Source organism: Vanessa atalanta, chromosome 20, assembly GCF_905147765.1.
Source record: "Vanessa atalanta chromosome 20, ilVanAtal1.2, whole genome shotgun sequence".
Taxonomy (NCBI): Eukaryota; Metazoa; Arthropoda; class Insecta; order Lepidoptera; family Nymphalidae; genus Vanessa; species Vanessa atalanta.
Genome location: NC_061890.1, coordinates 6,246,501 through 6,262,553, shown reverse-complemented (window position 1 = coordinate 6,262,553; position 16,053 = coordinate 6,246,501). Strand labels below are relative to the sequence as shown.

The 16,053-nt window shown below is 31.9% G+C and overlaps 1 protein-coding gene across 4 annotated transcripts in view; it reads right to left on the bottom strand.

Annotated features, from left to right (window-relative positions):
- LOC125071783 (myotubularin-related protein 4) overlaps positions 1-16,053 on the bottom strand; it is a 77,434-nt gene that overhangs the window by 16,704 nt on the left and 44,677 nt on the right. For 3 of the 4 annotated variants that reach the window (XM_047682152.1, XM_047682151.1, XM_047682155.1), the window contains exon 2: positions 15,440-15,798. The exons of the other annotated variant lie outside the window; for it this stretch is intronic. In XM_047682152.1, the coding sequence (XP_047538108.1) occupies positions 15,440-15,583 (144 nt within the window). In that variant the 5' untranslated portion in view covers positions 15,584-15,798. The remainder of the gene's footprint in view (positions 1-15,439; positions 15,799-16,053) is intronic. 4 annotated transcript variants of the gene reach the window in all.

The window sequence follows — 16,053 nt, the reverse complement described above, 5'->3', positions numbered from 1 at the left end:
GTTGGTACAAAACGGGACTGAGTGCCTGAAGGCATTCTCTACGAGTCAACCTTAAGGCAATTCAGAAAACATGACTGCAGTATTACAACTATTAAAATAATATATACTAGTGGGTCTCCCGCGAAACTTCGCGTTTATTCAAAAGATTTTTTAGGAGTTTCGGAACCTATGGCAGGTTGTGTTTTGATTTCATTATAAACTGCAAGACACTCATCTACATTTAGCGCCAAAATGATGAAACCTTATTTAAATGAAATTTTTAATGTCAAATAGTATTCATTACTAACAGTATTTAAAACGGGATATTTACCATGTTTTTTATTTTTATTTGTTGGAGCTCGATATTTCGACATTATCTACGAATGTCTTGTTCACGAGACGAGAGATTATTTATTAGTTCAGTTAGAATTGTATTTTGTCGATAACAATTTACTTTAATTTTGTTAAGTTTTTAATTATTTCCGGCCAGTAACTTTTACTGAATTGTAACAATTCACTTAATTGCAATCAAGAATCATCTTTATTTTTCTGCACGTCTACGGACGGAGCTCTTCAAAATGAGACCATAACCGATTTTTTATGTGCAGCTACGGTCCCAATTCCCATAATCACTGGGACTAAAAACGAATTACGCTATTAATATATAAGATACTAATATTCTAAACGCGAAAGAAAGTCTGTCTGTTTGTCGCTTTTCACGGTGAAACCAGTGAACCGAAATTAATAAATTTGGTACGAAGAAAGCTTGTTTCCAAGGAACATAGACATATGACTACTTTTTTAAAACAGCTGACGACCAAAGACTACAACAAATAATAAAGACGATTATTATTCGGAACATGTTCTCGCAGAGGATACTTAATACTATCTTTATAGACCTTAATACCTTGCTGGTCATACTAAAGTTACTACTCTTGGAACTAATTGAGATGACCAAGCATTTGTACCTACTTCCTGATCAGATGTTAGGTTCAAAGCGACAAGTTTATCGCCTTTACTTTACTAACTTTAGATTGCATTTTAAAAATAGAAACATAGCTGGCATTGATACTTTTTGACTCGACTGGAAAACCTTATATATTGCAGTAATGAGAGAATCTTATGTTATTTATAACAATAATTTGTTTCTGTGATAGTGTTATGATCCAAACTTGATACATATTTTTGTTTTTCTGTAGAGGCATTACGTATATATATGATATATGTAAATCCGAGATGACTCAACTCAAGCGATGATAGCGGGTTCAAACCCAGGCAAGCACCACTGAATTTTCATGCGTTCAAATTTATTTGTGTTTGTAATTCATTTCATACTTGGCGGTAAAGGACATCATCATGAGGAAATCTGGACGTATCTAATTTCAATGAAATTCTCAAAAAGGATCAAATCTCACATTTACGGGCATTACTTATACTTAGAATAAAGTAAGTATACTTTATTAAGTATAAAGAAAATATTTAGTCGACCGACTAAATTATAACATAACAAATGTAACTAAATACAAATGCAACACAATTTCTTAATAAACTTGTAATGTTACAATGTTTATATTACTGGTTGATATCGAGTTTATTATGTGGGAAAGGTTTCCATTTCCTCGTAGCAACAGGGCTCTAGGGTTGGCATATCTTTGCTGTTAAAATATTTAAACTTAGTTTAATTGATATGAGAGTTCAACGATACATATATTTTCTATATATTCACACCCATGTTGTCTATGCGATTAGCGTTTCTGCAACATAACTCTGTCTGCAAAGAAGTATATTTCAGAACGATTTACGGTACGTCTAGCGATGATAAAGTTACAGATTCGAAGTGAGCTCCTTAGCCTGTAATCGTAACTAGCTTTATCCTAACATAAGCATTATAATTTGACAAGGACGAAAATATAAATGTTAGTAATTTTCTAATAGTTTTGTGAAACAAATCAATTATTTATATCAAAGGTGATTAAACGAAATGCAATTTTATTTAAATTTCGACAGCCCTAGCGAGTGACCTTTATAGGAATGCAATGGTATAACCAATAAGTGAGTTGGAATGCCATTCAAGGTTTACCGTCTTGTCTTTTATTTTTATACTTGAATAACAAATATGTATTGTAAACCGGAAATTAGTCACGAGTAGCTGTAGGTGTAGTTCTGGGAAACAATAGAGGAATAAGGGCGACATCTCGGGGGTAGATAGGCGACATACTCACACTCATATTGTGCTATTAAAATTACCAAAAGATTGTTTTTGAGGCGAAAGTTTAGAATAGCTCAACTTCAGCCCAGTCAACACAAAGTGTGCGTATCGGAGTATCATGAAATTATTGTGTGTCGTTCTGCTCGCTGCTCTGCAGTGGTACCCTTAGTGTTAAAATTATTTAGGCTATATAAGCTTCCTTTTATTACGATTCGTATCTACTGGGCGAATATTATGTACAGAATAGTGAGTGTTTTATTAATTTGAATTCGAATTGATATATTTTTGTATCGCATCTCAACGTATCAAATTTGAATATTCGCTTGCGAGACTTGGCGAGATTCAGTCACAAATTAGTACTATTAGTATCAAAGAAACACAGTTTAGTACTATTAGTATCAAAGATAATGTCAAAATATTGATTTAATGTATTATAATCATTACATTTGCTTATTGATATTCATGTGTCCTCTATTCTATCTACATATAGTACAAGTACATAAATGTGTCGCTATTTTTAATCTAAATGATTTGACTTTATATATCAATACAATCATAGTTATTTTATTTATTTTTTCGTTGAAGAATTCAACCTTTTTTCCTGTACACAAACATGGGATATCTTTCGAAATATAATACAATTTGCAGTCCTTTGCTTTTATTACAAAATAGATAGCCTCCGGTCTATAGAATACTGAATAAGGGTCTACATAAATCGTTTATATTGAAGAACAAATATACTCAGAATATTTGTTTACAATTACATACACAATTTTTTTTAGATTGATTTATTCGTGGGCATGTGTAGAACATACCGAAATGCGATAATTATCGACTGAAAGCATGTATATATAAATACGTATGTGTCTGTATATTATATATCGACACGATCTTTCTATCTATATATAGCTTATGATTATATATTTAATATTAAAATAATGAAGTGTGTAATATAGTCAACGTTATTTGTTTATCCATCTCGTTATAATCACGGAAATCTGCGCAGTCATCCACGCGATAAACGACGGCGACAAAGAACTGTAAAACAAAGCGAAAATGAACTTCGTAAACATGGAATAAATCGTTAGTTTTAATCGTTTTCATTAATTATTCTTAAAGTATATTGATTACAAGGCTAGTGTTTCTTTTATTTATATTTATTAATTTTATAACAGCGCTTCACGTCGAGGTATTGTCTGTTGCGTTTTCAGCGCGGTACGTTTCGTTTTAAACTAAAAATGTATGTAGGAAAAGATAAAACACATGTTAAGCCCTGTCCAATTTAAGCCACGGCGAGCATCTCAAGGGCGACTAGCTAACTACGCAGGATATTATATTATAGTGCAGAAACACAGATGCACTCTCATAAGGGACGGCAAATCTGACACGACCGGAAAGTTTTCAGGCGCTGGTCCAACGGCTCTACGTACATTCCGAGGCACAAGAATGTACACACTTCTAACTTCCATACTCCGGGCTGTTACTGAGAATCCTTCGATAGAAAAATCCAACAACTTTTTATTGGTTTGAGCCGAGGACCTCGGGATCTGCGACCGTATATCTAGCCGCTAAACCAACGAGGCAGTAACATCACGTAACATGTAAAATGTAACATGTTATGTGTAAAGCGTGTAAAAGCGGCTTCATCTTCAATGCAACCTTTATTAAAAATAACAGGAGGAAGACAAAACAGTAAATAATTCCATAAGTACTTTTTACTTTTACTACTTTTCATTTATTATGAACGTAATTGTGGTTCATGTTCATGCTACGTAGTATTTAAAAAAAAAAAGAGGGAACTGTGGGATCGTTCATTTCCACGCTATAGTTTACAATAAGCATTGTTCCAGTATTTTAATCAATGGATACGCTATAAATTTTTTTTATATTACAAGAATTAATAATCTCAACACAACTGTAAACAAAACACATCAAAACTTCAATTCCACGAAGTATTAGATAGATTTTATTTTAAAGTTTTTCAATAAAAAAATGCATGCTCTGGTTTCCTGTAATTTAAGGAAAAACATGATTATTTAAATCGTTAGGATTTCCTTTTATTTAAAAAAATGCATTGTTATTTAATTTGGAAACGTAATTTAAATAATCTGTCACCTTCATTTATAATTTGTCGTCATATATATATATATATATATATATATATATATATATATATATATATATATATTGTTTTCATACAAATTACTATGCGTTCATAAGACGAGAAAATTGAACAATAGATGTTATGTTGCCAGATTAAAAACACACACGATGTTTCAAAGGAAAGTGCTAAAATGATACATTGATGCATTATACTTTTTATCCGTCTGAATATTATTTACTATAATACGACAAAAAACGTAAGGTCTCTTGGTACAGCTGATTGGAATGCAGTTGCCTTCGCTATTCATTATGTATTAAATAACAAACACATTAGCAGCCTGTAAATTTCGCACTGCTGGGCCACGGCCTCCTCTTCATTTGAGGAGAAGGATTGGAGCATATTCCACCACGCGCACACACATGTGGCAGAATTTCGTTGAAATTAGACACATGCAGGTTTCATCACGATGTTTTCCTTCACCGCCGAGCACGAGATGAATTATAAACACAAATTAAGCACATAACAATTCAGTGGTGCTTGCCTGGGTTTGAACCCGCAATCATCGGTTAAGATGCACGCGTTCTAACCACTGGGCTAACTCGGCTCTTTAATAACATCCACAATAAATTAAATTAACCGAGTTTCAGAATAATTAAAAGACAATGACAAAATTGTTAATATTAATTTAATTATAATTTATAATTGTTAATAAAATCCCGTGTGAATTAAAACAATAACAAGAAACAATATTATATAAAACCGGATTTAAAAGAAAGAGAGGGAAGGTCGCCTGGAGGGGGTATAACGCGTTTCCCTTACGTGACGATATCTGCCATTTCACTCTATTGTAAGACGCGTAAAAGAAAGACGTTCCAAAAAACTTTATTCGATAGATAATACCGACACAATGTCTACGGTAACTTTTATTTATAACAGCACAATAAACCATAAAAACAAACGTAATTCGTTTTAAATATGGAACAATATTTTATCAAACAGAGAAAGTAGTGTAATCATAAAATCCTAATTGTATTGTAACAAATCTATTTGAGCAGTCTTTGAGTCTAATTGGCGTAACATTCCGAGGCGGTGATGTAACGCGGCGCCCGCAGCGTTCACGTAAATACGTGTGGTGTACCAACCGCTACATCTATCTACCTCCACTGAATCATTACAACTAGACGACACGTTTACTTATTATAATATACGATTATAGTATCCTATAATAAGTATATTATAATAATAACCATTATAGTATACGATTTTTTAATCACAATATAATGGATACTCATAACACAAAACTCATAAATTTATTAATAAATTTACTTATTAAGATTCGCGCAAAAATTGGCATCGTGATGTATATCTGTAACGTTACTATTACGTATCATATTCAAAGTTTCAGAACGGATATATATGTTATAATATATTTATACGTTATTTTTTTTTAAAGAAATAATTTATTTCACGAGTCATATCAAAAATTTGGAGTCATTCGTCAATCGTTTTTTAGCTGGTATTGTTTAATCTGCCATCATGCAACTTGATCTCATGAGATCAAGTGTTCAAATCACAACATAACAACAACATATCACAACCGGTCACGTCATTAAAAGTTGATAGCTTTTTTTTGTCAAGAAATTCGTCAGCCCGGCAGTTATGAATTTGGCAGTGTTTACGATACCTGTGCCTCGAAAGCCAATGGACATTTATTACACACACTTAAGTATGTAAATCTGCACCTGTACTTGAGATTGCTAATCGAACGTAAGAGTGTGCAGTTTTACTTACTTTAGTTCTTCTATACTGCTGCAGTAGCCGTCTTGACGTCGTTATTAGACTATAGACCATAAGGATTCAATAATATGTTGGTCAATCAATTTTATAAAATCTTTATTTACAGAAAAGTGTCAGACTCCGACAATGATAAATACAAGGTCATAACTCCGAGCTTGAGTATTTGTGAGATTAGAGATTTATTTAAGATATAAAGATAACACTTTTTAATTAAATTCTTCAACTTGTACTTCGCAATTTAAACGAATCAAATCTAAATAAATCCGTCATAAATATATACACAAACTAGTTTTTGCAAGCGCCTTCTCACGCGTTTTTAGGGGTTGGTTATTATTATATTCTGATCTATAAATTATATTATTGTAAAGTTTCATTAAAAACCATTCAGCAATTTTTGCGTGAAAGAATAACAAAATCTATACATAAATCTGTACGTACAAACTTTCGCCTTTACAATATTAGTAAAGATAGTTAAGGTTTATATTGCGAAAAATCTGTCAGAAATGTTTGCACTGGGAATACCAGGATAGCTTCGACCGCAGAGTAGTAAAAGAAGTATGTATCATCACTGTTTGTATCATAATAATTAATTCTTTTTATTGTACTCAGTGCGGCAAGTTCGTGTTATATTAAAAGACTGTATATGAGTATATTAATTCCTCTAAGTGAATTAAATCAAGTCCTAGTATTTTAATGTTAGCTGTAATTAATAAATAATCAATTAAACGCTCGTTGCCATTTTTTATAAAAACTAGGAATTGTAAGGTGAATAAATGAATTCTATTTTTAGAACATAAAATTTTAATCGTAAGTATAAAAAAAAATGTTTTTAAAAAGGTACTATGATTACGTAACGAGCAATTTTTATGATTCTTCGACTGGGGTAATCTATATGAAAAGCATATAAAATTATTTAGGTACCAACACCGTTCGTGATATACGGAGCTATAAAAATAACGATGAAGTGCATACAAGGCGATAGATAGAATATTCAAGTGCAGTGGAGGTTTCTAGAGGTACCCCTAATTTTTGTTGCACTTTCTGGTATTTTATTTTTAGTATTTTATATTTTTGTTTTATGGCAAGCCTTCGAAACCGCTACTTGATTTATTTATGTACACAACACATAAATTATTAATATTTGACATTTCAAAGACTTCTATCAAGACAAAGCTGAAGTAATCGCCACAGCAAAGAAACGAATACGACGATTATGAAAACTATGAAAAAAGTTTAATGTTGGTTTCAAGAAGAGTGACTGATTGATATTAAATTCGGACAAAAGAGTAAAAAGTACCCAGAAGAAGCCGTGAGAATTACCTAATTACAAAATATTTAGCTTCATTCGTCCGTCCGATTATAGTCCTTATTACTTTTATCGTAAAAGTGAAAGTGGTTTAAAGCGTTACGAAAATTAATATCAACTTATATTATTTTACTGTTTTTTGAAGTAATGCTGGGATTTTCATGTTTCGGAATGAATAAAACTCGCTCTACAAAGATTTGCATCATTGTCAATGTCATCCTTATAGCAATAGATTAACCAGTGTCGGATAAAAAGTGTCTTGTATTTTTTTATTCTCATTGAAATAATTCAATGAAACTTATAACAATTATATACATTAGATATAAGTATGTCATCGTAACAAAAAAATACATCTAAGTACACATTAATCGAAATTCTTTGTGTAAACGTAGGTCATTGAACTTTACAAATATTTCCTTAATACAAGCACAACTCGTTAGTCGACAGCTCGTTCGCTGAAAATCGTAAAGAAATACTAACATAAAACGACATAAATAAAACGAAAAACATGTAGATAAGTAAGGAATTAAAAGAACGGTATATTTATAATCACAAATAAGTGGGCGCTACGCCCCCACAAGCGCCGCGTTATCTCGAATCATGACAACACCATAAAAGGATAGTTACTGCGGGATGTACTTTCTACATTGCGTTTAAATAACGAACATGGCTTATAGTAATATCTTATAGTATATAAATATTACAAGTCTTCGCCCTCGGCTACGCCCACGTTTTAGACATAAAAATTAGCCTATGTCCTTTGTCTGGGGTCCAAGTGATTTAGCCATGTATCAGACAGACAGACAGACAGATATATAATATTAGCATATATGATAATTCTAATTATAAAATAACGACGACGCTATTTAAATATTTAAACAAATGAACAGTGTAAAAACCGTCGAATATAATTAATACTAACTACCGGTTATGACGAACTCATAATACCCGACCGAAAATAAAATACTTGATGGTAGACTTGCGTTACATTAAGTTAGAACATATTTATATCGGACGGTTAATAGTTAAATCGTCATAGTTCAATAACCTCCTCCCTATTTGGTAATGTAAAAACTCATCCAGTCAAATAACTTCGAAGATTCTAGAGCGTTTTATCAATAATATTATTATATTATTAGACTCTAAACCTTATATAATGGTATTAAGAGTGAAAACTAAAATATTTATAACGTTTTACAATATTAATGAAGTATAATACATCGTTGGACAGACACATCGTTTGATCCTTTAAAGCTTGCTTGACACGAAACAGATTTTGAGTTAAATTTACGGTAGGAGAAATGAGGCATTACATTGTTGAGCATTGTAGTGCAACCGATTAATCTCGATATATAAAAAAAACTAAGGCATTACATTGTTGCGCAATGTAGTGCAACCGATCAATCGCGATATATTAAAAAAAAACTAATTCCTGGTAATGTACTCATAAAAATATTTTATCTATTGTTCGTTCATGGTAAACACAAAAGATAAATACATTACCGGATAAATTGTTTAAGATATATGGACCAAACAAGGAAAAATTAGTTTATATATAAAATTTATTATAGATTAATGAATTCCTATTGATCTATTTTCAATCGAGCTGTATACATCATGTTATAATGAAGGCATATAAAAAGTACCTAAAGGAAAGTATTCCTTTCATGTAATTATTAAGTGTTTTAATTGGGTATGAGTTCACGTTAAATCAAACCCATGATACAAGGAACTATAAGGTCACCGTTAATTGCTCAATGGCGCAGTATCCAAAGGAGAATTCGCCAATCTTTATTATTGTCTATTAACCAAGAAGGTCGTCGAACAAGAATCAACACAGAATATTTATATAAAAATTATGTTTGAGACTACACTTCGAGTCCGTTTGACCGATCACTATAAAATTGTATATCATAATTACATAGTATAAAACGAAGACGTTTACCTCTGTCTGTCCCTGTGTATGCTTAGATCTTTAAAATTACTTAACATATTTTGAGGCGTTTTTTTTTAATAGATAGATTGATTTAAGAGGAAGAGGAGGATATGTATAATACATGCTCAATATAGTATAGAAAAACTGATAATTTTAGAGGTTCTAAAGTGATGTCGTAAATAAACACATTTTTTTGCGCTTACGTCCAAAAGCCAAGTCCTATCGGATAATAGTTTAGAACCAAATTTTAAAAGGCATCCCAACGATGTCTTCTGTTACAATGAATGTTGAACGTCAAGCTGTACACTAAAAACTTATTTTATTAATTTATTAGTTATTTCAAACTTAAGGAAATAAGTTCTATTAAATAAATGTATAATAATTGCTGTATTAGTAATTTTGATAATAATATCTTTAATCCAGTATAAAACAGTGTAAACGCGTTTATTCTGAATTTTTTATTATACTATGCATTTTCGTGATATATATCATTGTTGTGATTTTTGGCACCAGCTGAATGAAGATATGACCAATAAAAGAAATATGGTAATGACATTTAAACTTATATACATCTTTATCTTGATTAACTGATTTGTTAAATGAATAAACTAAATATATATGTTATCTATTCCATGTGGATTCAACCACGATAAAAGTTACCTTTATCAATAAATAGATTATTCTCAGATAAAAAAAAGGCAGAAACGAATTCCCGGTAGAGCGAAACGGCGTATTTTTGTCAATACCTCAAGTGCTTTAATTATTCATATACGTCAGTAAAATTAATTAAACGGCCGCTTGACGCCAAGCCTTAGAAATGCTGGTGTTGGTGGGTTGATTCTTTGCTACCATACATGTATGTGGTTGAGGTGCTCACGTTGGTGGATGCGCTTCATATCTTTTTTTAAGTTAGTCCTCACGACACCTCATTGTTGACTGTATTCTTAAGCACATTGTTCATTATTTATGAAATCAAATTCAAAGTAGTACAGATAAACAAACCTTTCATTTACATATTAATTGCAATTCTCCGATAACATTGCTGTATCATACGCTACAAATATTTCTTAATGAATATATATTTATATTTAATAACGATCCATAATATTCCACTTAGCATCTTATATCCACTTTAATTTTACTTCGAAAGTTTCGATAACAACTTTGCCGACACTCAAAACGTCCTTTTTCCGAATGCATAATGAATTCCATAGATTATTTATTCAAGATCTCGACCAATGATATCATTTCAATTTAATACCTGAGTTGTTTATTTCTCTTTACGCCCGATTACCTAAGAAGATATTTCATATTTGTAATGCACTAAGTTTATCAATAAACATATGATATTGAGTAGATAAGTTTAAAAGAGTCTACTAGTATTTTGATTTAAGATTTTTGCTATCTTTTTTATTTTAATCGTTGTATTTTATTTGAATTTACTTGGTTGGGTTTTGTGCTAGCCCGCCTGGGTAGGTACCCATTTATTAAACACTCCACCGCCAAACAGTACAATTTTTGTGTTCTGGTTTTAAAGGTGAGTGAGTCAGTGTAACTATAGACACAAGGGACATAACACCTTAGTTTTCATTGGTGGCGCCTTGACGATATAAGGAGTGGTTAATATTTCTTAGAGCGCCATTGTCTATAGGCGGTGGTGATCACTTACCATCAGGACTATTTTCTTGTCCGCCTAACTATGTAATTTAAAAAAATTGAAGTACTTTCGTCTCATAATAAATTACAAATACACGGCGCAGCCATTAACGTAACTTGTTACTCCACTCCTACTTACTTAAAGGCGTAAGCAATGTAGCTATGGCTATATAGAACCTCGGGTATTGCCTTATCTAAATTGCTATATGGCTATATATCAATATAGTGTACAATACTAATACGCTGCCAACCGTGAAACCTAAATCGCTAGTTCTCTGCACTTAAACTAGTTCAGTTATCCTTTACAATGTTATAAACATTGAATGGAATCAATTTGTGTTGTCCTGTATCGGCATTATATAATTAACGTTGCTATCGTTGATTAAGGTATTGTTGTACAATGTTTTGTCTTCTTATTTCGAATGTCAAATTACTGAAGTCAGAAAGGGAGAAATATTTGTGTAACTATTCCGCTTAACAACGTTTATTAGTAAGCTCGTTCATACGTGTCATGGATATATTTAACTTTTTGCACGATCATCTTCATGATACTGTTAGTGTCCTTTCGCATTTTAGAATATTATTGATCCAATATAGCACTTTTCGAAGGCTATTTTCTTTTTGATAAAACATTTGTATTTTAATTTTTAATTAGTGCTTAACGTTAAGACCTTTATCTTAAATCTCGTTATGTACTTCTATTGTTAAGATTTTAACGAATTGTTTTTCTAAATTTCATAAAACAAAATGAAACATACATATATAATCACATTTAAAAAAAAAAAAACTCAAGTATTGGTTTGCAATCTTTGTGATATTTATGTATTCAACACAACACGACATAACGCTGTTGGATTAATAATATTCAATTTAAGTATAAGAATGGAATAATAATTAATAATTATTTGCCTTAGCTTGTCTAAGTAGTATAAGCCAATAATTAACATTTGACAATATAAATTAAGAAAACTGTAATTATAAAGTATTCAGTGACAAGTGGCTCACACCGTATTGCGCGTTGAAAGATTGAGCAGATTTTTAATTTATCTAACTTCTACATATAAAACTATAACCGAGTTTCATGAGAAATATGAAGTATGTCTTCAGTAACGTCTCTTAGAACTTGAATGCATGTCATTGGTTTCCAACCATGCAATATTTAAGACCTGTCTTCGTACCACGAGACAGATTTATAGCTCTTTGATTTTTATGTTTTGATTTCATTTCATTGTAAACTGCAAGTCACATTTGGCGCCAATATGATGAAACCTCTTCTAAATGTTTTTTTTTTTTTTTAATATCAATAGGTATACATTAGTTCAGTTGGAATGTTTACGTATTCATTCTTACACAGCCGTAGAACCGCTCTCTAAACGGCCGGTAACTTTTTTCCTCTCTCTAAAATGAATACTATTAATATGTTAAACCGTAACAGTTTAGTAAATTGAAATAAGAAATCCTCTTTAATTCACATCTAAGGCTAGAGCTCTTCAAAATGAGACCACAACCGATTTTTTATGTGCAGCTACCGTCCCATAATCACTGGGACAAAAACGACTTACGCTATTAATATATAAGATTTAGTAAAATATTTGTCACTTACTCTAACGTAGTGTGTATATTTTGTAATTTTTCTTAGTGGTTAAAGCTTGTGAAATGTTTGTATCGTCTAGTGTCCGCTGAGTGATTGCTGATGTACTTGCAAGGACGTTAGGCGCGTAGATGGTTGGCCAATCGCGGAAACGACGCCGGCGAGCCCTCCCCACTTTCGCAACGTCACGAATGTACATCGTTACGTTAATGCTATGAAAACGTAGACCATACACATTGTACTGATTACGTGTATTGTAACGTTTTGTAACCGTTAAACTAGCCGATTGAAAACGACTTATATTTCGAAAGAACTAGCTTAAACTACTAAGACGGTGTATAGTACTGTTTCCAACGTCGAATGTACACAAATTCAACTCATCGTTTTGGTAAAACTGTATAAACCACTCAAGTATAACCAGCAAGAAACTCAGTGGTTACATTTTAATGTCATTTTCTATTGAATCTAAAGCCCAAACCGATACAAAGTGATAACTACAACACTTCAACACTGTAACTATGCAGAAATTTTAGATTCAGATTTTATGAAGACCAATAAAACCTTAAATAGTACCTTTGCTATTTATTATTATAGGTTATTACTCAAATCGTTGAAGACATTTTAAAATAATACACGTGTGTATGTCAATTTTATGTGTTTGTTTGATGACGATGAATAGAAAGACATATTGACCAATATTCCAAATCTTTGTCGTTTCAGCTTCTGTCAGTGTTATTAAACCCACCTGCGTCAACATACATGAATGAACGATATAAATCATACAAGTAAATAGTATTACATAAACCTAGTTGCTTATGTTGTGTCCTTGTGATAGAACTATCGAACTTAATATCTCATTAAATACATCTAAAATCAGAGTAAGTATCTAAGTTTTCTCAGAGTAGCTTATCGTTGAAATTTCGCAATAAACCGTTTAAATAACAAAGATTATTTTACGCCTTTTTTAACGGCATTTTCTGCGTGCGTCGTATTCCTAACGAAATTTTCATTTACGTCCAATGTTCAAACATTGCTTAATCAATCAACTAATTACCCAACAAACAGCACGCCATGCTAACCCAAGCTCCTCAACAATGTTTTGATTAAGTTAGTCACAGAATTCTTTGTGAAACATTAGTATCGGATGATTCACTTCGAGGTTACGTTTGTAAAACTGTCCCGTTTGCTTTGAAATAAACACGAGCCCCTACTGTAAGTCGTCATTATCAATTGCTTCGAATTTATGTCATTTAAATTCAGACCAGACACGACGGGAATTGACATTAATGTGGTTGACAAATAAAAAAAAATACATTGACGTTAGTGGTTATGCCAATTCGAATGTCAATATTATTAAACTAATTATCTATACTAACGTGACTCTATCTTTTTATCGTTGCTCTTTCACGGCCGAACAACAAAACTGAATTTAATGAAATTTGGTATTTAGCTTGCTCCAAAATACACTATAAAGAGATCTTACTGGAACGATTTTTTTAGGGATTCCGGATCCAAACGTTGGAATTGTATTACTAAGCCTACGTCTTCTCTCATAGGGTTGATACCTTATAACCGTAATAGCTCCTTCCTTTATTATTTATTTAAAAAAAACGGTATAACATATTAAGAGTAACTTCTCCAAAGAGCAGTTCATACTCTATAATATATTAAAGCAACAAATAAAAGAAAAGAGGAGAAGAAGTTTCCAAAATTATTACCACGATGATAGAAAACGTTGTTGATAACTGAAAAAACTTTAAATACGTTTCAAACTATCTTAACTTTAAGAGAAGTTATGGAGCTGAAAAATATCTGTAAAAGAATCCATGACGACGTACATATATCTGTAGTTATTTCAGGAATGAATTAAATATGACGACAAAATTACAAGAAGAACCTCTTCCACCAGCTAGACAGGGAGGTGAGGTTAGTATTAAATATATAACTTTAATAAAAAGAGCGCATAGTTGCAAATATAACTTTAACAAACACTAACATCACCCAGATGATTTCGTAAACTCACAATCTTGCTAGATGTAATATAAACTAACGGTGCTTACAATTATCTGGTGACATATTATATATATACATATATAGTAATAAAGATGCTAAAGAGATTTGCATCGGCGTCATATTCATGAATGAGTTCAGACGTTAACGTGGGAGTTAAAGGCAAGCGATGTCTGAACAATTATCTTTCAAGGCAATAGCGATATTCCGAGCGAAATCGTAGCGTTATTTGTGATTTAATACGTCTGGCTTAAGATTATGTTTCCGTGTAATAATAATAATATATATATAAATATTTGTGCAAGTCATTTCATATTTTGTCTAACTTGTTTGTGTTTCATGCAATTGACTATAAATATAAAATAATATAATCATTTTGTTAGAAATATATTGCTTTATATAGTAACATCAAATAAGTAATCTGGTGTTGCCATCTGTAATCTATGGTATTACGTCTTGTCTATGTATTAATGTATGTACGTTTATTTTTAAATATACGCTCTCGGTTGTCAGCTTTCACTGAAATACGTCGTTTTGTTACGTTTCTTAGTATTATTCTATAGTCAAACATTAAGGCTCTATTCGGTATAGAGGATGAATGAAGCAGTGGAATTATTAGTACAATACAGAAGCTTTAACGGCACGGTTGGCAGCGTATCGGCATGTCAAGTATGGCTCATAAAATAACTCCACGTACAGATATTTTTAGCCGAAGAACACTCACAATCAAGTCCATTATACGTCTATCTGCCTTAGTACTAACAATAAAAAAGTATAAATAAATCTTTTATGGCGGCTTCTGAGTCGATTGCATCACCCGCCGATCATATGTTTACCCTTAAAGTAATTACCTCTTTATATTCAGGCGTAGTAGGTCGAGGGTACTTCGAAGCGAGGCGTGCTCCCGCACCACAGCCCTGCGGGGCCGGCGGTTCATCTTCCGGATAGTACAGGTGTACAAAATCCTCAGTGTCAAGGAACGTGTTGATCAGCATACTCCGATATAGATAAAACTAACGTTTAACCAAATCAGACTTTTATCACTACACACTAGTTTAACTCACTAAAGGAAGCACGAAATCGTAACGCGTCCAGTTTGTAACGTTCCATCTTTTAATGGATAACTGCATCGATACTACGATGTAAATAAATTAGTTTAGTTTTTTATACTTATATAAAATCACATTTGCACCGCTTCGTTCACACTGTCCTGAAATTTAAAACTTTACTTAACATTGGACAACGATAACCGCTTTGACTCTTTAAAGAGTGATCACGTATCAAAAATATAGTCTTATGGTACAATATACTATAGAACATCAGTAATTGACAACTGTTTGAATTTAGAAGTAAGTTTGACTAAAAAATATATTGGATATTTTTATTTATTTTATTACGGCAATAAAATACTTCTATTAGCGTTTATAATAAAACCATCAGCAGTGCTATTCTGTAAAAATCACTT